Source organism: Sinohyriopsis cumingii, chromosome 19 (genome assembly GCF_028554795.1).
Source record: "Sinohyriopsis cumingii isolate HCF-2022 chromosome 19, ASM2855479v2, whole genome shotgun sequence".
NCBI lineage: Eukaryota > Metazoa > Mollusca > Bivalvia > Unionida > Unionidae > Sinohyriopsis > Sinohyriopsis cumingii.
In genome coordinates, this window is record NC_142979.1 from 23,935,981 (window position 1) to 23,960,166 (window position 24,186).

Genomic DNA, 24,186 nt, shown 5'->3' on the forward strand with positions numbered 1-24,186 from the left:
CCACGTATATCAAGGGAGTACAAACTTGGTCGCCCTAATGCTGCAAATAAATACTATCCCGTCTTTAGCAAGGATGGAACCCCTGTAAAAAAGGTTGGCGGTGCGGAGGAGGTGTTACGCCTACAAATAGCAAAATTGCTAAGATCAGAAAAGTGATGGCCAAGTCATTCTAACTCACTAAAACCTATCCATCGTTACTTGCTATGTGTTTCTTTCTTGTCCAAATATATTTATTTATTCTCCCGATAGGATGGTACTTTGCAAGTTTGTTGTTTTTTTCTTGGGGCGTAGGAGAGCTGTTCATTTCTTTTGAACATTTAATCGTTGAAGGAATGAATTATCAGCGTTTCCCCATTCTCTTCATCTTTTTACATCGTGGTAGTGTATTAGATTCCTTAGTAAATTCAGTTTATATCACTCGACCTTTAAGAAAATCACAAGACAAATAGCACAATTCCACACCCTGAAGGCTTTTAATATAAGTATGTGAATAACAAATAACAAATGTAATTTTTAATTTGACTGTCCTTGGAAGTTACCCTGGGGATGCATCTGAAAAAGAAAATGAATGATTTTTGGTTTATTCATTATGCAGTGGAGTCATTTTCCTGGAAACACATTTATAGGACTTTCAATTTGTTTCTCAGGGAACGACGCTCTGCACGGACAGTACCGTATGGATCAGGATATCACGGTCATCCATGCTCAATAGCGTACACCTGATCCACTTGTGCATAATGTTTCAGTAGAGTAGGGTCCACGTTGTTTGTTTGAACTTGTGAGTGGGAAGAACAGTGTTGACCCTGATACACAGGTGTATTATGTGACGCAGATCTGATTCTTAGTTTTCGCAATTTTGATGCTTTTTATGACCAGAAAACGACTGTAATTCCTATCCTATCTTCTACGTATAAAGGCAAGTAGAAAAAGAAATGTATTTGTAGTTATAGCCGATTATTCAAAAGTCTTAAAATTAACATGCACGTGTTCAGACAAGCTTTTATTGATTTATGCAAAATTGTTTCTTTTCATTCCTTTTCACACGCTAAAGTAAGCATGCGTCTCCATTTTGTTATGTTATATACTTTTCACGTGGATCCTCTTATATCACAGTGTAGTTAATGAATTATAAGATATTATGGGGTTTGTAATTATACTTTTTAAAACTTTTGCTTGTACAGTACAATAATTTTGGAAAATTTCAAAACGTCATAAATTCTTTGTTGTTGTCCTATTTCAGATGAGTTTTCAGTCAGTCAAGGCATGGCAAAGGAGACATGAAAGTGACGTTCCAAGATATCGAAAGGACCACTCTCCCATTAAAATGGTTCCTTTATTCATTTCCCTCATGTACAAATGCCCCTTCTCCCGCACTTGATCCAAATTGCCCAAGATTTATCAAAACTTTTAGACTCTGGTAAACTTCAAACTACTAAGCCCTTAGCGTTTTTAAAGTTTGAGATATCTAAGACAGTGTGAAGACAACAAGATATGTGATGCCACTCTGTACTTTATGTACAAGATATTTCACAATACCAGTATTTAAATCTAAAATGGCAAAAATTCTAAAATGAAAAAAATATTATAATATATTAAAATTGTACGGACTTAGATAAAAGTTCGCTGATTTAAACAAGGAAATGTCGTCACCTTTGTAATTGCTACTTATGCAAAATAGGATTCTGTGATCATAAAGATACCATATTTAAATATAAAAGGCTGTTTATACATCTACACCTTCTGGGAAATCACATTTGACCATAAATGCACTTTTTGAGTCAATATAACTAATGAAGTAAATCATGACAGGATTCTAGACCGGAGTGTCTCTGTTCATTTTGTAACCACGTAAATCTACCACTGTGGGTGTAATCTGTATTCTTATATAAATCAATATACGAGGGGATTTCAATCATTCAGATGACCTTGAGCCTCATTTTGAGATAAAACATGGCAAATCTATCTGGCGGTTCCCACCTTAATCTAGTTCACAAATATATATGCAAAGTGTAAGACGTGCGAAAGTTCAATTACCAATTACACTTTGATATGTTTAACGTCTTGACCAGGGCTAAAAAATGCAAGGAAATATCATGACTGAGATCCAAAGATCCAGCCAAATTATATATATGTTGTATAGACATCCCACAAGCCAGCAATGGAATTTAAAACTAAATGAACAGGAATGTTTACTAATTCTGACACCCCAAAATTCGTCATTTTAATGTGGGCAAATTATGGAAACTACTTGAAAAAAATATTATTTCTTAGGATGAAAAATGTTCTTAAATTATGCAAAATATTAAATTTTTATAGTGAATGTAATTATTTATTTATGGAGGGGATCACCTTAAAAAATTTAATTGTTGGCTAAATTGGTTATTAGCAAATTAATTTATTTTGCGAATCAACAAAATTGTTTGTTCTTGATTAGTAATGGATATTCCCGTAATATTTATGAACACTTTTGTGTTGTGGCTAAAAGCGTTGGCCTAATAAACTAGAGTAAATGGCAATAAAGAGTATAATGTCTTAAATGTATTATAGGGGCTATAATCACACGATAATATCTTACATGTATTATAGTGACTATAATCACACGATAATATCTTAAATGTATTATATTGACTATACTCACACGATAATGTCTTAAATGTATTATGTTGACTATACTCACACGATGTCTTAAATATATTATGTTGACTATACTCACATGATGTCTTAAATGTATTATGTTGACTGTACTCACACGATAATGTCTTAAATGTATTATGTTGACTATACTCACACGATAATGTCTTAAATGTATTATGTTGACTATACTCACACGATGTCTTAAATGTATTATGTTGACTATACTCACACGATAATATCTTAAATGTATTATATTAACTATAATCACACGATAATGTCTTAAATGTATTATATTGACTATACTCACACGATAATGTCTTAAATGTATTATGTTGACTATACTCACACGATAATGTCTTAAATGTATTATGCTGACTATACTCACATGATGTCTTAAATGTATTATGTTGACTGTACTCACACGATAATGTCTTAAATGTATTATGTTGACTATACTCACACGATGTCTTAAATGTATTATGTTGACTATACTCACACGATAATGTCTTAAATGTATTATATTAACTATAATCACACGATAATGTCTTAAATGTATTATATTGACTATACTCACACGATAATGTCTTAGATGTATTATCTTGACTATAATCACACGATAATGTCTTAAATGTATTATATTGACTATACTCACACGATGATATCTTAAATGTATTATATTGACTATACTCACACGATAATGTCTTAAATGTATTATGCTGACTATACTCACACGCTAATGTGTAAAATGTATTATGTTGACTATACTCACACGCTAATGTGTTAAATGTATTATATTGACTATACTCACACGCTAATGTGTTAAATATATCATATTGACTATACTCACACGATGATGTCTTAAATGTATTATGTTGACTATACTCACATGATGTCTTAAATGTATTATGTTGACTATACTCACACGATAATGTCTTAAATGTATTATGTTGACTATACTCACACGATGTCTTAAATGTATTATGTTGACTATACTCACACGATGTCTTAAATATATTATATTGACTGTACTCACACGATAATGTCTTAAATGTATTATCTTGACTATAATCACACGATGATGTCTTAAATGTATTATGTTGACTATACACACACGCTAATGTGGTAAATGTATTATGTTTACTATACTCACACGCTAATGTGTAAAATGTATTATGTTGACTATACTCACACGCTAATGTGTTAAATGTATCATATTGACTATACTCACACGCTAATGTCTTTAATGCATTATATTGACTATACTCACACGCTAATGTCTTTAATGTATTATATTGACTATACTCACAAGATAATGTCTTAAATGTACGATACTGACTATAGTCACAAGGTAATGTCTTAAATGTACGATATTGACTATAGTCACAAGGTAATGTCTTAAATGTACGATACTGACTATAGTCACAAGGTAATGTCTTAAATGTACGATATTGATTATACTCACATGGTGCATGAAATTTCTAAACTCTGCATTCGTCACCTGTCTATCACCTGTGCATATAAAGAAATTGGTTTACAGTTAAAAGGAGCTATGCTGAGAGATACTTTATAATTAGAAATTTTCACAATATCGTGGTTTAAAATGTATCGGGAGTTGTTAAACGATTCATGTGGCGCAGAAAACATGAATTTGCGTAGAAAATGAACTACATATCTTACAAAGTTCATTAAGTCATGAAACTAAACAAGCGATTAAACAATACACGAACGGCTAAACTAAGCGTGTATGTGCGTGTGTGTGTGTGTCTGTGTGTGTGTTATTTTCAACGTAGCTATAACAATGTTTCAGTCATATCGCTACGATGTCTGCAGTGTGGCAGTTTAGAGTGATGTGTAGCACTTGGGCATCATGCCGCAGACATGTAGCATCATGTCCCACCCAGTCATATTATCCTGATAGCAGACCGACCAGTCCTAACACTAACCTCTTAATGCTGAGCGCCAAGCAAGGCAGCTGCTAGTATCATTTTTATAAGTCTTTGGTATGACTCGTTCGGGATTCGAACCCGCGACCTCCTGCATCCGAAGTGGACGCTCAAGCCACTTAGCCCTCCGGGGCATTTTATATATTATTCTGTATAGCTTCGTGACTTTATGAATCCTGTAAAAATGAAATTCAGTTCTTATATCGAATATAAAAATCAAGAACAGAATTTAACTTTGTCAATTGTTTACTCAAGTATTTTTAAAGAACACAAAAAGGACGCATGAATATACAAGTAGTTCCCTTCTGACGTCATTAACTAACATCTACTTTTCTGTATAATATGCTGCAAATGTTAACCAATAAAAACGCTTGTTAAGATTTTAAATAAGATAAGAGCACAAGTCAGGTCAGGTCATTGATATGCATTCCTATGGATAACCCCATGTATAACAAAGGTTAAGATTCCTAATTGTTTAATCCGAATAAATTTAAACTAAACAACAAAAGAAACGCGACACAAAACAGTCACATTTTTTAGACACACTGACATATGTTAGCGTAATGCACATGTTTTCTCTTGCTTCTACTCGTCTTAATAAGACGCTTTTGGGGACAAAATAGATCCAAGCACTATATGGAACTCCACAAACAGCGAAATGGTTTGTGATTCAACAATGTGCAGCGAAAATTCCGGATCGATAACCAACCTGATCATAAAACATATATTGGTATGGATAGGGCTCGTTTTCGAAACCGTTTCGGGTTCCTTGGTTAATATTATTGAATTGACGCCTACTTCTCAACTACATTTCGCCATAAAATAATTATTCCAAGATAAATCCATGTAAACAACCAACTTGAAACGCAAATAGACACAATGATTTATGTGGTTAGTAAATGATATTGTTCGATAATAGTCATTCAAACTTCGATTTCGAAGCACACTTTCTGCAAATAAATATGGTTCCATATCAGAATCAGATTCTATGACGTTCCAAGAGAGCAATACTTGAAACTAACATGTACGTTGAATTCGATATTAAACATGGTGTTCCATTGTTGTCTAATTTGTGGATGCCACGAACCCCAGTTAAAAGTCTTACACAAGAAGAGCACCAGTTAAAGATATATTCACGAATTTCTTTGCTCTGAGCTGCTCCTTGTTGGAAGAAAAACCTAACTTGTTAAAAGCATGCCATTATCTTCAAAGTCTAAAATCAATTAGAATGTCCTAAACGGGTAAAATCAATTAGAATGTCCCTAAAAGGCTAGAATCAGTTAGAATGTCCCTAAAAGGTTAAGAGCAGTTAGAATTTCCCTAAAAGGCTAGAATCAAATAGAATGTCCTAAAAGACTAAAATCAAGCTAAAATCAATAAGAATGTCCCTAAAAGACTAAAATAAATTAGATTGTCCCTTAAAGGCTAAGATAAATTAGAATGTCCTTAAAAGGCTAAAATCAATTACAATGTCCATAAAGGGTTAAAATCAGTTAAAATATCTCTAAAATGCTAAGATAAATTAGAATGTCCCTAAAAGGCTAAAATCAGTTAGAATGTCCCTAAAAGGCTAAAATCAATTAGAATGTCAATAAAAGTCTAAAATCAATTAGAATGTCCCTAAAAGACTGAAATCCATTAGAATGTTCCTAAATGGCCAAAATCGATTAAAATATCCCTAAAAGTCTAAATTCAGTTAGAATAGGCTGCCCAAAAGAAGCAAATACCTTGAATGACGAGACACAAATTCAATAATAATATAGTCAGTGCTAACAATATTCAAAACTTCAACATAATTTATGTCCAATTTCTTCAATAAACAGAACGTTACCAAAACGTATATAATTAAGCAAACTCTATCCAAAACAGCCGAAATTAAGTAGCCAAAATCACAAAGATCAAGGTATACATTATGTGGTGTTTGTTATCTGAAGAGAAGGTCCAATCAGAGCAATACAAGTTTACTTACCACTCCGATCCTGAGCTAACAGATGGCGATAATAACAACTCAAGTTTACTTAACATTCTGATCCCGGAGCAGATTGGAGCTAGTTAGATGGTTAAAATTATGCCACGGAAACGCTTAAAATGCAGAAACAGACTCATTGCCTACTATTTACACCCGCTCCTAAACACTACATGACATTCCTCGATCGGGCCCTGTATCCAGAGTTGACAATTGGTTGTTACAGCGACACAGTGGTACATACCGTTTGGATCCAGTTGTGTCAGATGGTGAGTCAAGTCATCGGTGGTCAGATAATGATCGTGGTTGAAGTCCAAGTTATAGAAAAAAGCAGCGGTGGTTGCGCGATCGTCAAGGTACGTCTGTGACCAGACGTTAATAAATTCTGCTTCAAACACCTGCAGATCAACTGTAATTATAACATTTGTGTTCTCAGAAAACATCAAGTAAAAAACAACTCAAGAGATTGCACTTTTGTTTTGCTTTATATTTAACGTGAGATTACCTGTGATAACTAAATTATGCAAATATGATCATCTACTATTTCTGAGAAATGTATCTTCCGATTATAAGCCTTCTTCAAAATACAGAGAAAGTACAGATTAGAAAATCGCTATCACAGTAACTTTGGGAAATAAATTTATACTTTTCAATGTGCCATCCAAGCTGTTGCATATATATAAATATTCATACACAGTTTGCTTTGTGCCAAAGTTTGCTGTACCAGGAGGTCAATGTTGAGCTCCATAGTTCAAGGTCTTTCCCCGTGTGTTTGGCAAACTTTAAAACAACCATCCCTTTATAGTCATAGTTCATGAATGATCAATAATTAATTACATAAAGGCATTTAAAACTCCGTTTCAAAACACACAAAATGTTATGTCCTGAATCAGTTTAGTCTGTTGGTTACGACTGACGTCACAAAATTGAAAGCGTTAAAGCAGCGAAAACTCATCAATAACTTTGAATATTTTAAACATACCAAGAATGAAAAACTAATGTACTGTTGAAATAATATTGTATTAAGTTTTGCGACATAGTATAACGATTGCCTTACAGTCTTTGTCCCATCTGAAAACAAACTCCAGCATCAGTTCACCCTCGGTGACATATCCGTCATGATTGTCGTCCATATCGAGCATTACTAGTGATGTAACCTGGTCGACGGTCAGCCCATGCATGTTTGCCCTGAAGATGATTAAATTTGCATAGTCAATTAGTCTGATACAAATTATCTTTGCAACGTATTCATATAACTGAAATTTTTTACTAACAAAAAGGAATTATACATCGGCAAATCTTTTCTTATTTGGGTCATTCTTCGAAGAATTTAAACAATAATGTGTAGTAGCAACATCTAGGTGACTAGATTCAATAGTCGACAAATTCGGGGTTGGACCCTCGAGTAACGAATACCATCTAACCCTTTTACACTGCTTACACTTTATCACTCAAGATCTTTGACCAATTCCAAGATGGTTGAATATATATATATATATATATATATATATATATATATATATATATATATATATATATATAGTTTTTGTTTTCGTCCGAGAAATGAACGGTTGCATGTTTACTTCCATGCGAACATGTACATTGTGCTTATGTCTATCTGTCCATTGTTATATATATATATATATATATATATATATATATATATATATATATATATATATATATATATTCAATCATACATGTATGTATGAATATGTATTTTTAAAGAATATATTATAAAATTTAAATAAATTGGTTTTACCCAAGAGCTGCCTCAATTAGAATAGCCAACAGGAAGTATGTAATCATCTTCACGTCTGAAATAGACAAGTATAATATTTGTAAGATTACATCTTCTGTATGCTACTGCCTGTATCACATTGACAGCAGTCGATACCACGTTGAATATCTCTTCTCGTATAATGGGTATAATCATCTGGGTTCTGGAACTATGACTTCAAAATATCTTTTATACATGTATATAAAATTACCATCAAGAAAAAGTCAGATTTTATGGGTCTTTTCCTTTTAATTATCCGAGCAAACATAGTGATTATAACTTTCAAACAAGTTTCGAAACAAATTCTATAATCATGTAGATTATTGATTTTGGTTCTGATTTCCTCTGCATGAGCGATGTTCATACAAAATTACAGGTTACGAGATTACATTCGTGTATTAAAGAGTCAAATACCTTTTAAATCCAGAATTTCCTCCCAAAAATTCAAGTTGATGATTGAGTGTAACAAAAATTAAAATAACTAAGCAGTCAATAGGTGTTTATAACTGATTCTATTTTATATTCCGTGCACCTGTTTGAAGTGAGAAGAAAATGAATTTGTTTCTTTGCATGACACATAAAGCAAAATAAAACTATTTCAATATACTTAACATAACATCAACGATAATGACGTATGTAAGATTGGAATAAAAATGTAAGAAAGGAGTAAAAATGTAAGAAGGAGTAAAAATGTTAGATTGGAGTACAAATATTTGAAAGAAGTAAAAATGTTAGAGAGCATTAAAATGTTGAAAAGGAGTAAAGATGTAAGAAAGGAGCAAAAATGTATTCAAGGAGAAAAAATACAAAATTGAAAGAGTCAACATTTTACCTAGGTTAAAGGTCATTACCTGAGCTTAAATAAGAACCGAAAACCACTTCAAAGGTTTGATACTTTTCAACCAAATTTATATATTTAGATACATAGATAACCCTGAAAGAGGTTATCTGACGTTCCCAATCGAACGTGGCTAAGTGCGTAAGAATATGTCCTTAATTTGGCAACAGTTTGATAATCCCGCCATCTCCCCTCTGTCTTCTAAATTAGTCTGTTGAATTAGGATGCATATCATATGATAGGTTCACAAGTGAATGACCAATATATATCAACAACAACTATAGCAAACAGCAAGCGTAGTTTGCATTTTCCATATATTCATCCTCTTCGTAAGTAACATGACAAAAAAAGATTATTTTTTATTTATGAAGATGGCAAATTTCTCCCCGATTCTTATCCTACACATTTAACATGCGGTTAATTATCCATGTAAAATTTGTAATTATTTTTCAGCATAAATTTATATGTTCAAGCATTGGCTACTACTTTATAGAAAAGTATTGTAATCGCATGTCAACTCAATTATTCCGCAAAAGGCATTTCTATCTCTTTTAGCTGACTGATCTCGGTATGCACACTTTTGTTTATGAATACAATTAATACAAAATTTCAAATTTTACAGTTGTCGCTTCAATAATTGAGCTTATATATATTGGTTTCTCTCTTGACACTGGTGTGACGTAGTAGTAGCAACTAAAGAGGCTTCTGGCACAAGACTCCCCCCCCCCAAAGGTCCAAACAAATGCAGAGTACGACCTTTTGGCCACCCACCTGATACCAGTCTCTCACGATATACCTAACTTTTTAGAAACGTAATGTTATCGTCAACGTTGAAAAGAACGTTAAAAACAAGGATGGCGTTACGGTCGAAATGTTTGGACCTTTCTTTAGGGTGGTGGTACTCTATCCAGAACCCCTCATTAATTCCTACCACAAAGACAGCTGTACTGCCTTGGATTATTTATAATTTTAGACAAAACTGACGCATGAAGAAGCTTATGCTCGAAATCCTTCAAACTCCATCATGGCTTTTCCACTATCGTTAATATATCAATGTTAGATATTAGAAATACTTCATTTTCATGATGGTAAAGACAACATTTTATTCTACCGCTTACCCGACGACGGCACTCAAATAAATCTTTCATCGCTATTTTCTTGAGCGGATAATTTTTATCAGCAGAAAATACTTTTGACCGATGAAGATCAATGGCAAGTTTAGTATTTTTTGTTGACTGATCGGATCATGAAAATATTATTAAACCTCGCTGATAATTTTTCCGCAATTGTTCGAGATATTTGAAATATTCTCTATCATCGAATCTGACAAGCGAAAGTTTTAGTTTGTTAACAGCGTCAAAACCGCTGCTGAAACATATTTTGGAAATTTCATTGTTAATTTCAACTGTAAACTGTATACCGTCAATCATAAGATTATTTCATTTTCACTTACTGCTATGTGTCACTGTTAGTTTTTCAAATATTATTATTCTTAAATTTAGATTAAATTTTTACTTGATGTTTAGACAAAATTTCAAACCTAGTCGGAAATGATAATATCGAGAATATTGTATTCGGTATTATCACATTTCCTCATTGTACAATAATGATCAAGTGCAAGTGTATCAATTCTGTTTTCACAATACCTCTTGTCATCAAAATTACTTAATCCGCGTTTAATAATAATGTCAGTCACAAGTTTATGATGACTTTTTCTAATCGCTAATGTTTTGACAAACCTTGCATCAAGTGCATACTTGTAATCGGTAAAATTTATAAAATGCATAACAAATTCTTTTGGTATACATTTTCCTTTTTTGTGTGCTACTTTATTATTAGCCAGCAGTACCGCGTACATTTTCGAACGTAACCCAACAAATTATTTTATTATGGCAAGAATAGACTCTTATTTAAACTTGCCAATTACTTTTTTTGTGTTATCGTGAAACCCGCTATCGCGAGGATAATCTAACAAATCAAACAATTGTATGTTATCGTATATATCTTTGTAGACGTCTTCTGTAAAAATTTCATAAATTAGCTAGTCGGTATCAGTAAACAATAATTTACTTGACGGCCACTGCTTTTTGATAAAAAATAAAGTGGAAATCGTACATTAACCACTTGGATAATCAAGTACAGCAACTCCAACTTAAATCGGTTTATTCAACTTTAAATTTGTTGAGTTTTTTTTGTACCGCGACAAGGTTTTCGTTAAAAATCTTCATACTTAAAAAATCATCGTTAGAAACTAATTTGTTTCTGCGATTGACATAATTAACAATTTTAATATGAACACGCTTTCGAATATTTTCCATCGTCGTACCAAAAACCGAGTTATTCATCAGATTAAAGAATTATTTTTCAAAATCAGTTGTTGAAATTGCTCGTCGAGCACTGTTAGAATCAGTATCTCCTTTCATCCATGGTGACTGATTAAAGTATAACACAAGATGAACTTTCCTTAACACAAGACCAGCAGCTACTGCTTGTTTCACAAAACATAATTTCGCTTGTCAAGTTAATATGGAACGAATTTACTTACCATCGAATCTTTTTTTATCACCAGCCATTAGCTGTTGTTCCGGCGATAACAAACTATAATCCATAACCATATATTCCGAAGAAAACGGAAAATCATTATGCAAATTGCGAAGAGAAACAGGATAGTCAGGATCAACTTCAAAAAATAGGAAACATTTCTGGTATCTTTTTTCCGTTTCTCGTAGAAATTATTCCAGCGTTTTCCAGAGAAATCTGCCATAAGGCATCGGCTCTGACATTGCATACCCATACAAATCATTTGTATAAAGGTAAATGATAAAACTCGACAGTACACTTTTATTGTAATCCGAAATATACTTGTTGTTTGCTACCGCATGCTTCTTTGTGATAACTGATATTCCACTACGGATTCCACGCTCAATAAAGTTGAACATCTCGACGTCGGTTAATAATTGGACATAGAACATAATTAATTTTATTATATGTTCTCTACATTTGTTTCTCAATACTGACCTTTCCACTGTGTGACAATCAATACAAATCATATGTTGACCTAAAATACCTTCAAAGATGACTTCACGGTGAAGTTCTTGTTAAAGGTTGACCAGCATTTTTGTTATTTGAGATGCTGGACTGTCAACAGAGCTGCATGTAAACAGACCACAGATTTCACTTCCGGATCATCACCAAGGCCTTGTTACTCACTGTGCACTGTCGCCGAAATACACACTGACAATCACGCCCTGAGCTCATATTCTCAAGAGTAAACAATTACTTTTAAATCCCTATCAAAAATGCATAAATAAAACTCTTATATCACCACCAAAATGAGAGAGGAAAAAATGTTCTAAAATAGACTAGAATTACATTCGTGGGTACTGAACTGGAAGTACTAATTGGGACCTGATTCCAATTCCAACGTGACCTTACTAAATTTTAACAGAGCGTCCCACGATAATCCTGGTGCGGAATAATAGCAATAAGGATATAGTCCGTAATTGTTATAACTAACCTAGCGAAAACTTTCGAAAATATCTGTTGGTAACAAAACATCGGTTTTTAAATACAAATAGTGATATTGACCAAAATGTATACAACCGAAAGTATTCCGAATATCCTGAGCGTATTTGCACTTAGTTGTGAATAAAAAAAAATTTTGTCAGGTAATTGTGTTTCGTTAAACTTACGAACAGAAATGTTTCGGAAGGATTTTATTTATACTTTATTTTACGGAGACATACCAGACAGAATGCGAGTTTACAGAGTAAATGGAAAAGTTACCGATGACAACCTTACAAATTCTTCTTTGCAAAACGAATTTCATCCTCATCCGGTGTTTCATCTTTACGAAGCTCTGACCCGGGAATTGTTAGAAATCCAAAAACAAAAAATGTTGTTAGAACTTTAATTAACACTGGGTATTTGATAGCTACGGTCCATGGCAGTAAAACTGATCAAGTTACTTATCTTGTACATCGATATGTATTTGAGGTTTTAAACGGATCAATTATAGGTTTGGTAATTAATCACATCAACAACATAAAAACTGATAATCGGTTGGAGAATTATGAGTGGGCTACCCAAAAAATAAATGTGTAAAAAGGAAAAAACAAAAATGGTGTTAATTTTAAACGTCATGAAATACCTGTGATATAGATGAATTTTGAAACAAACGAGGAACTAAAATTTAAGTCAATGACAGCTGCTGTAAGTATTTTGACATTAATGTTATGGCAATAAAATTTGTTGCTAATGGCAAAAGAAGATAGCATTTTCAAATATAATACTAAAATCGTCTTTAAATACGACAATTAATTTCGTAAAATCTATGATAGTTTCTGCCGGGTAATGCAGGAATGACAGTAGTTTATGATATCATTAATCGAATATTTTATAATATGATTAAAATATTTCTCAAACATTTTGTTTTCGACCGCGGTTAGAAGTATCTTGTCATTATTTCCTCGCGATATGACAATGCCACCAATAATATTATCAATGTCGTTGTCGAAAAAAGATTTTTGAATTGCTTCCTCAAGTTCGTTTTTGTTTAATAATACACTTTTTCTCGATATCGTATTTAGTCCATATTATTTTAAAATACAAGACAAACGTTTAATATAATATAAACATGATTGAAAGATTGTCAAATCTTAGTCGCCGACATTGTTGTTAAAACATATACTGAGGCCAAAGACCACGTTGAAGTTGCTTGTCAACGATGATTCGACTTTCAGCGATGACGACGACAACGATTATATCGCCGATTACAGTGATATTAATATTGTCGTTGATAAAAAAAAATTCATACGGAAGATCAACAACTGGGCGATAGGATGTCAAATATCACATTGCTAAAAAAGATAACACAATTTGATTTTACTGTTCCGGAAAATCAGTTATTTAGGCAATTGATACGGCAGTTCATGAACACTAAAATACACGGTCGACAAAAAATATAAAATTTGATTTTATTTTTGTCAAGATCTTTAATTTGATGTTTAACAGCGAAGCTGTCAGAGAAAGAAAATTATATTTGATATCGTTATGTAAGCCTGTAAAATGTAAATATGTTTCCTCAAACACGAGCAGATTATAAAAACATTATTCAAAGTTCTTGATATCGGTATCCAGCTATTAAATTTATCGCTGTAATCGAGCCATCTGACAAGACTTTTCTTGCCACGGTTTCTAATGACTCATTCTATAACAAGTATGCCATGTTGTTATGTCAGTTGTAGGTCATGTTCGCAAAAGCTACCAATTCCTGGCTCTCCTCACAAATCTTTTAACGAACAAGTAACGGGTAGAGTCATTAGAATTTTATCGACGCCAATTATTTCTTCTCTCCAGTTTTTTGTGTATCCTTTCTCAAATATTTTGTTGTTAGTGAAATTCTAACATTGTCGCCGATCTTAAATGTATGTCTCAGGTACATATTTTCATTTGCCAATAGAGAATTTGTAATTGCATCATTTTGTGAGTTTTACTTTCACCAGATGAAAGTGATTTATGTTTCGTAATGTTGTAATCGGATATAATCTGCGGAAGATCGTTAATGTATTTGTTTGTATTTTCGTTGTAAAATGGTTATATATACGCTCATTTAGTTTGCTGTTAAATCTTTCAACAATAATACTCATTCCTTCATTTCAGGTGACATTTTTTAATATTATTTTGCGCTAGAAACTGCTCAAATATTTTACTTAAAGATAAGTCTATATTTTATTTGGTCGTCGGTCTGTTCTAACGATAATTTGTTTTAGCGCATCTGTTATTGATGTTCCTGTTTTATCAGCGACAGGTACAGTAAACGTGTATTTGCTAAAACATCATTCATGTTAAACAAGTATTTCTTGTCATCGTCGTATTTTGACAAACTAGACATATCTTCTGATCTAATACCCAGAGATCGTCAACGGCGCTCGCAACAACCTTACGTCGCGGAAATTTTTTGTAGGTTTGTGAAGTTCAGGTGCAAGAGATTGCATGTCATCATACAATCCGCCACCGAGACGGGGCTTTCTGAGACAGAGTGTATACTTTGTTCCGATTAATCCTTGCACTAGCTTTCTATCAATGAGTTCTAGCATTCCAGTTCGTTTCATTTGATTAAGCTCGTTTAACATTATTTTATCACAACCGTGTTTATCTTATTAATTGTCCCTATAACAGATATCATGACGCATTGCTATTGCATCAGCTTGATTAGAATGCTCTTGTCCTGGTAGTGGGTTGTCATTTTCATCCAACTGTTTATCTAGCGGATTATACGGTCTAGTGTATTTATATCTGGGTAATGTCGATCCACCACTGGGTTTTGGTAATTTGCATATTAATTTGTGACTGTCATCCCGCTTCCAACTATTTTCCTGTTACGGCATCGTTGACAATAGGTACAAAATGTATCTTGTTCGATACATAGGTCTTTATCACAATTACAGCTACACTTCATTATTTTTTGTCACAGAAGTTTTCTCGATATGCAAAGCATGTCCGGCATAAATTTTGTGCCACAGAAAAAAATATGGACAATTATTTTCACACAAAATGCAATAGTCATAACGTCGTCTTCCGAATATTATTTGTCGCCACCTAATAAAAAGTAGGATTTGTTGTAAACGCTCACAATGAAATGGTTCCTGTTATTGCTGAAGATGTACTGGAAATAGACACAATTATAAATCCGGATTTAAAATTGTACAACGATTATCGTGATGAATTTGGCAGAAGAATTTGAAAAAATAAAAAGATTACAGAAATTTGTCTGATTTCTTGTTTTTAAGGGTAGAACATCAAACGTTTCTCTAGTTGATTTTGGTGATTTTGTTAAATTTTCTTAAAATGTTAGACTGAACTTGTTATTTGTTCTGATGTTTGACACGTTTTTTTTTGAACTGTTGTACTGTTTTTACTTGTTTTTTAACAAAGTTGTGTGTTTTTATCGAAAAATCATCAAAATCAACTGGAACACTGCTCGAGGTTATGCCCTTGAAAAAAAAGAAATTTGACTGAAAAACAATGTTTGAAAAATTGATAAAAATCAGCAACAAATGAGAAATTCGGAGGATTAATAGTATTTTTTTTAATAATCATTTTTTTTAAAACATGTTTTCTGTAAAACCATTTTAATCATTTACCAGAATAGCCTTATCGTCAACTGACGTCGTCAGGGAAATTATATCAACACCAGATCCACTAACAATTGCGTTGGCGGCGTAACGTCTTTGACGTTAACAACTATGTTAGTCGGAACATACTTTTCTTTCTGCTACAGATTGCACAAATACTTTTTAACATCATTCTACTGTTATCCGTTTGTTTCTATTGGTTCGTCCGTATTGGAAGTTTTAACTTTACATTTGAGACAATAAGTTGTCATTGTTCTTTGCATTTGTCACCAAAAATTCAATGTGAGACGTAAATCGCACGCTTATCATTCTCTGCACTCAGTGATTTGTCAAATTGTTGAATAAATTTGAGAAAATTTGGTTGTTTTTTCCATTTGCCACACAACCATCACAATAATATCCACAAGCAGAGGTTCCGGCTGGAATAATTTATTTTTTTATATTTTTTACTGATATTTTTTTTAATGACATCCAAACAAATCAAAATAATTATCGTTGTAAACTGGTACCCAATGAGTGCCGGATCCGTCATTAAAAGTTGGCATATTAACAACACACGATCCACCTCCTGATGCGGTATCAAGTTCATCCTTAGAATATACTCCGTGAAAAGTTTTCACAGATTTCAATCTGTCAAGTATGTCAAAACTACTTAACGCGACACCTTTGGCGTTGATCGTATCCTTCTTCCTGGCAGAAACAGACCACGACAAACCAATACCCAGTAGACTTGGAAGTAGACTGCCTGCTACTCCTGCTAGAAGCGAACTTATAAAAAAAACCTACCCGGCTGCATATTTCGTGACCGTGTCGTCAATTGTTTTAGTTGTCTTTGGTTTAGTTGACCGCGATTTGGATTTCTTTTTTAGTTGCCACACAAAATTCTACATAGTTTGTTTGATGCCGTCACAGGCCATCGCCTTTTTAATTGCTCCGGATATTGCTCCTGATGCAGCTGCAAATCCTAATGTTCCTAGCACCGGCAGAAGCTTTGGTAATACCGTCCTGACAATACTTGCAAGTGCCCGTCCAAAGAAAGCGCCATGTTTAGCCCAATCGCGTGCGATCGCTGTTACTTGCGTCGCTGATAAATTAAGAACAAATTGTTTTCCTTTGTCTACCTTGCGAATTTGTTGTTGCGTTAGCATTATTGTCATTGCGAGACAAATTTTGATGTCGGCGATATCTTAAGATAAACTGCACGGCGTTTGGTAAGTGCAGTTGATAATATCTTAATTTTGTCGTTGTGTCAGATAAATTTCTTTTGTAGTATATTTTGTCATTATCATTGTTGTTTTATATCTGTTGTGATATAAAATTGAAAACGCAAAGTTCAAAACACGTCACACTTGCGCAATCATTCTGGCTTTTGTTGCGTCAATTATGACAAATTTGTCACTGACAACACGAGCATGAACATTATACACAGCAGCAAGTTACTTCGATATCTGCTGTTGATCCAATAGCTAGTTCGGAATGCTTTGAATTATCAAGTCAAGGATTGGATACAACGTTCGAAAATACTCGATTGATATTTGAGAGCCGCTGTCAGCGTCCAGATACTTTTGCATGTCTTGCGTCAGATACACGTTAGCTCAGGAAACGTTTCTGTTAGCCTCAAAGGTAAAGTTTCATTCGATTGCTCGGTCGGGATATTGTGTTGAATTTATTCTGGCGAATATTCGCAGAACATTAGCGCGGTCAATTACGGCATTGTTTTGCAGTTGGCTACCACGCCGTGCTTGTTGCTGAAACACAACAAATAAATGTCTTGGCAATTGTTCGCTAGGCGCAGTGGTTATCGCCATATGTAATCGGTTGTATTTGCAATTGCGGTTTGGTATATTCATTTTGCTGAAAAGATATCTTTTCGTGTATGACGTGAGCACTGATTCTACCTCGATTGATTTAGTGACTGACGGCACAATTCGTGGCATCCAAAGTGCCTGTCTGGAAATTATAACCTGTGCGTCAGCTCCACCATCTAGAATCAAACAATCATTTCGTTCTACTCGATCAAGAATTAGCATATGTCTTAATCCACGAATTCATTTGCTGTAATCGCAGCAAAATGCAAATATTGTATTGAGTGGCATCATCATTGTTATTTGATTAGATTCTGCTGTAAATGCTTTTCGTTTGCTATAACCTTCCTTATAATTTTGTTGTCGTATATTTGTGACCACTATTTATTGCGGCACCAATTCCCTCATCATCAGTAGCTGCTGAAGCACCAATAAGATTATTATTAGCTGGAACACCATCACCAGTACGAAATTCGCTTGAAACACTATACCTAATGCAGTATCTTTAAACCACATCCTATTTGTTGTAATCGATCGCGAATAATAATCGCTGAACGAGACAATGTTAAGAATTGTACTTGCAATAGGCAAGTGCATTGAAATATCTTATACTGTCTGATTGGCCAACTTGTGTTGGTATCAAATTCTTCGGAAAGATCAAAATAATTTTTAACTGACATTTTTTATTTGTAATGGCATCCCAAAATTTCGACGTGGCTGGTACGTTAGAAAGCCGTATTATCAGGTCTTGTTTTCTTCAATAATTTTCGTATTACATCTTCTCCACGCGGTGATAGCAATTTCTTTGTTGTGGCTATCTTCGTCTGTTTGGTATCTGTTGTCCGAGCAATGGTTAAAATTACTTATGATATTTTGTGCGGCGTTAAAGCAGGTTTTCTTTTGTCGGCAATATTTAGTCCAACCGCCGTACCTGCTGTAATAACGGAATTTGGCCATTGATAGTTGATTTTTCTTTTGATCTTTCTTTTGATCAAATTATTGTCAACAAATTTCTAAAAATATTTGAAGACCACAACGCAGAAACTGATGATTTTGATGATGCGAAACAAGAGGAATTTTTCAAAGAAATTGACTGAGCAGAATTGTTTCAAATACGAAATACACATAAATATTATACTATTAGTGAAGCTAATGATGTTCCAGCATCATCGCTGCAGGAGTCACGGCATTTTTCATTGTTCAATTACTATGATAATGTTGAGAAAATATACACACAACCTTACAAAATACTATTGGATTATGTAATTGTTATTCTTAGACAATATATACATCATAGAAAATATATACGTCATGTAAAAAGAAGACATTTCGCGACCTCATGTGCAATTATTAGACAACACCTTGTTCTTAACAATTTTCGTACACAAGATATAGAATTAGTACTTGGTATATTGATGAAACGGAAAGTAATTATAACAGCCTAGTAATTGAAACATATTTATTCACATTTTGGAAGGGTGATATTAACCAAATTTAATTTGTATAATTGGTTAATAAAATATGAGGTACTGACAGATGATCGATATAAAGATACAGCTTCAGCTGTCAATGACAAGTAAATAAATGTTCTGGCAGATCCTGCTAATGATAAATTTCGTCAATTTCTTGACACAATTGTTGGCACTAAAAAAATTTCTACTGTGTAAAAAAACCTCTAAAGTAAAAATAGTAATGAAAACGTCAACAAAAAACCCAACAAATAATTGATTTCAGTCATGTGTTGGAGAATATTCCATAATCCGAGTTTGGTGCGCTAATGCAGTACTATACATTTTATCATAAAAATTTTGGTGTGTTAAAAAATGTTATAGGTATTATGGAATAATATTTAAAGTAGTTTCTTACTTACCTTTGATAATGACTGGCACTGGTATAATTTCTAGTGAAATATTATTAAATTAATTATATCAGTAACTGGTGTTTCTATTTCACCGCTCTAAAACGAATTAAGCCGCGATTTAAGATGAAAGAATAAATGCTTGCAAAACAGCAAGTGTAGCGTATAAAAAATTACTTGATCTAAAATGATCATATTTGCACCGTGTCAAGCATGGTATGAACGACTTAATACGTGAATTCGGTATTATTTACGGTATGTTAACAGATATTTTATCAATGAAAATTTGTAAATATGAAACACATTATCAAAAGCTATACCCAGTGGAATGTGTGTAATGTAATTTGCGTTAATTTTGTCTAATGTTAAAGATAATCCACTCAAAAATATATTTGACAACAATATTTATTTTGTCGAAATTATAAATAATCCAACAAAAATAATCAGTAGTAGGTATTAATGAGGGTTTCTGGATCGAGTACCTCAAGAAAGATCCAAACGAATACATTTCGACTTTAACGCCATCATTGTATTTAACGTTCTTTTCAACGTTGCCGAGAACATTACGTTTGTTAAACATTAGGTACATTCTGAGGCACTGGTCTCGGATGGGTGGCTAAAAAGTCGTAATTTGTATTTGTTTGGACCTTTTTGGATTCTTGAGCCAGAAACCTCCTTAATGACTACTACTGACGTGTTACCAGTGCAGGAAATATGTGCTTTAAGCGAATTATGCTTCTTTGGATAGGACCTATTTGGGGATTGTATGCTAAGCAATTGTTGATCTGTAGGCAAAGTTTGTGACAGAAAGTACAGAACACAATATCATTAACCACTTGACATTAGACATAAAAATGTCGCCTAAGTGTACCACACACACTTATTTGACGTTCCCAGTCAAACGTAGTAGGATATCCATTTTACTTGTGGGCACTCCTTCGACCTTTATCTATGATAAGCTATTGGCCTTGTGTGTGTCTCCCCCCACCCCGGCTTTTCCGAAACATTTAAAGGCGTTTATGTGTTCACGTATCTCCTTCCGATTTTGTGTGTTGTTTTTCAGCATAAAAAAATCTAATAAAATTTTGAAATAAAAATTTATTTACATGGTTGGTTTTGTTGCAGGGGTTTCTCTACGTCTTTATATTTTTATATTTTGGATGTGTGGTACTCCAGGGTCCAAGCAGTTTCCCAGATTCTAAGGACCAGCATTATATATATATATATATATATATATATATATATATATATATATATATATATATATATATATATATATATATACATATGATAGTTTAAATCTACATTTATCACATAGAAGCGTCTCACAGATGTAATTATTTTTTTTCTTTTCTGTAATATTCCTTTCATTAAAAATATTTAAATGGACACTAACTTTGGTGCAGAGATTCATTTTAAACTTTAGAAAACTTCAATGTTTCCTGAGATATGCATCTATTCTCCATGGACACTAAAACAAATAAACTAGGTGATATTTGTGTCACTCTCTATAAAATTGCATTCATAGATATAGTAGGATATCAATTTACTTGTGGGCACTCCTTCGACCCTTATCTATGATAAGTTATTGGGCTCGTGTGTGTCCCACACCCCATGGCTTTGCGAAACATTTAAAGGCTTTTATGTGTTCATGTATCTCCTTCCGATTTTGTGTGTTGTTTTTCAGCATAAAAAAAATCTAAAAGAATTTTGAAATAAAAATTTGTTTACATGGTTGGTTTTGTTGCAGGATTTTCTCTACGTCTTTATATTTTTATATTTTGGATGTGTGGTACTCCAGGGTCACTGTCCAGGCAGATCCCCACGTTTCCTTCCCTATTTCATATATATATATATATATATATATATATATATATATATATATATATATATATATATATATATATATATATATATAGTTTTGTCTAAGGACCAGCATTTGTTCAGTCAAATTCATTTATGGTTCTTTGATGTTTATCCACAAAAATGGTTCTAAATGTATGTGCTTCTAAGCAGTATATTGATTTGTTGGATATATTCATCATCGCATTTTGTTTTAATTCTCTGATGTATAGAGAAAATATGAAACAATCATTAGTAAAATTAAAGGTATGTTTATGCATTGCTTCCATGTAGTGCTTTTGAGTTCAAATGCGTCTCTTTTCTGTTTAAAGCTTAGCTCGCCAAATAAAAGGAACCAAATCCAAAAGAGTAAAAAGAGTTAAAGATTAGAATAAGGGGAAAGAAAGGAAGAGAAGAGTGTTAAAGGATGCGTATTAGTATTTCTGTAATAGTTCCTAAGCAGAACGAAGAAACGATTATTTCTCTGTTTTCCAAGTGTACTGTATATCTTTATTCCACGTATTCGGTTTTCATTGATTCCTCATGCGGCCTTCCTACCTGGCTTAGACCCTCGTAGTATAACACTTACTTCTCGCAAAGCGTTGATCCCTGTTTCAGGGTTAAGTGGTTTCATGTCTGATTGATATAAATGTGTAAATTTCTAACACTAATTTCATGTACATACCTTACTTTCTAACCTGGATGTCCCGTGGGATGGTTATTTAACTGAGTTGTAATTTCCGCTTGACTGGAATTTTGCTTATTGCGCCACCTTGAACCCTTCCCTTGGACCTAGTTCCATTGTTTATTGTGAGGAGCTCAGTGATACGGGCAGGTACGAAGTAGGTACGCTGAAGTAGGTATTAGTTTATATTATATATTCCCGTAACCTTTCTTTTCAGGCTATAACATAATAACCTTGACCTTGAAGACATTGTCTTAAATAGCAGATCATTAACACATAGTTTTTTTCTACATCGTGCATGACTGCTTATAATAAATCAAACTTAATTCGTCTTTTTTTAAAGAAAATATGATGTTGTATTCTGATTCCAAAGTCGATGGCGCCACTCAAAATATTTAAATAATCCACTTATAAAATATCAGAAGATTAATGTAGACCTATATTCCTTTCCAGGTCACATGAGAAAAATGCGAGGTGTATTAATAATACCACACTTCGCCTGCCAAGGATAAACGACAGGTTTTACTTGCATACCAGCGTGCCCGGTGAGCATTCCGAAAGCAGCAGAATTCTCATCGAAACTGTTGAATTATAGGTGTACGGACAGAAAAATACAAATATGATTTAGACATAGTAAATTCGAGCGGTCACGTATGATTCTTCCTCGTATAAATCACACTGAGTCAAATGACATCACGAGTCCTCAGAGATCCATCCGTCCTCCAGGAAATTTGATCTCACCCGAGCTCTCGAAACGCACTTTCCGTACTTCAGTTGATTCCCTGAGTAAGCTTGCGGAACATGTATATACATTGACACAGAAACTTTTAGAAATACAGGAGACAGCGGAACTATGACGGACTTCTAGCCGATTTGGAGGAAGTTAAATACGCTCAAAAGTAAGAAAAACGACACCTCACTTATTAACACACAATCGAAAATCACAGGTGCTATCATGGAAGATATAGACGCTGATGTAATAGAGACCAGGACAAAATGGACAAAAGTACGAAAGCTATTTGGAACTAGAACAGAAAGAGTCCGAAATAGTACCAACACCAGTGTCCATGTCATCTGCTCACCATGTTGCATCAACGAACGGAAAATGTAGGGTCATCAAGTCAGTTTACGCTAGGAGACCCAGTCTATGTTGTGGATTTCTTAAGTAAAGCCCGTGTCGATGATTTATTGTGAAGAAGGTAAACAAATACAAGGAAATTAATTACAATGAAGCGGACATATTTTGGCTTGATAAAATTGCAGGTAACAAAGAAGTCATTGACTTATCGGCATGTGATAAGTTTGCAAGGATACACCTAACACTTGAAACTGTGCCAGAAATGAACGATAAACCTAAAACAACTTTCATGCCTCATATATCAGGGGAATACAGGCTTGTCCGTCCTATAAATAAATACTATCCCTGTCTTTAGCAAGGATGGAACCCTTGTGAAAAGGGTTCGCGGTGGCAGAGGAGGTGTTACGCCTAGAAATAGCAAAATTGCTAAGGCCAGACAAGTGTTGGACAAGTCATTCTAACTCACTAAAACCTGTCCATCGTTACTTACAATGTGTTTATCTCTTGTCCAAATATATTTATTTATTCTCCCGTAAAGATGGTACTTTGCAAGTTGTTTTTTTTTCTTGGGGTGTCGGAGAGCTGTTCACTTCTTTTGATCATTTAGTTGTTGAAGGAATG

The 24,186-nt window shown here is 33.7% G+C and overlaps 2 protein-coding genes across 6 annotated transcripts in view; one reads left to right on the forward strand and one right to left on the reverse strand.

The window, feature by feature from the left end:
- The window catches only part of LOC149775286 (uncharacterized), a 47,159-nt gene extending 45,781 nt beyond the window's left edge, over positions 1–1,378 (forward strand). For both annotated transcript variants that reach the window (XM_089943011.1, XM_089943012.1), the window contains one exon: positions 1,241–1,378. In XM_089943011.1, the coding sequence (XP_089799137.1) occupies positions 1,241–1,378 (138 nt within the window). The remainder of the gene's footprint in view (positions 1–1,240) is intronic.
- Positions 455–24,061, reverse strand: LOC149775288 (uncharacterized). 4 transcript variants are annotated; one of them, XM_089943007.1, is made up of 6 exons: positions 23,570–24,061; positions 8,306–8,360; positions 7,601–7,731; positions 6,788–6,952; positions 4,097–4,143; positions 455–552 (listed from the first exon to the last, which is right to left on the reverse strand). In XM_089943007.1, the coding sequence occupies exons 1-6, from the start codon at positions 23,577–23,579 to the stop codon at positions 514–516; spliced, it is 447 nt and encodes a 148-aa protein (XP_089799133.1). In that variant the 5' UTR covers positions 23,580–24,061; the 3' UTR covers positions 455–513. The 4 variants fall into 4 exon arrangements, with proteins under 4 accessions (XP_089799133.1, XP_089799134.1, XP_089799132.1 ...); XM_089943008.1 differs by lacking the exon at positions 23,570–24,061 and adding an exon at positions 22,488–23,559; XM_089943006.1 differs by lacking the exon at positions 23,570–24,061 and adding an exon at positions 9,156–9,189.
- Between the last annotated feature and the right edge of the window lie 125 nt (positions 24,062–24,186).

Bases quoted from the DNA above. Each gene is read 5' to 3' on its own strand.
- LOC149775288 (XM_089943006.1), bottom strand. The intron at 7,732-8,305 runs GTAAAACCAATT...AATCATCTTCAG, and splicing joins CTAATTGAGGCAGCTCTTGG to GGCAAACATGCATGGGCTGA. The intron at 4,144-6,787 runs GTATGTACCACT...TTATATGCACAG, and splicing joins GACACAACTGGATCCAAACG to GTGATAGACAGGTGACGAAT.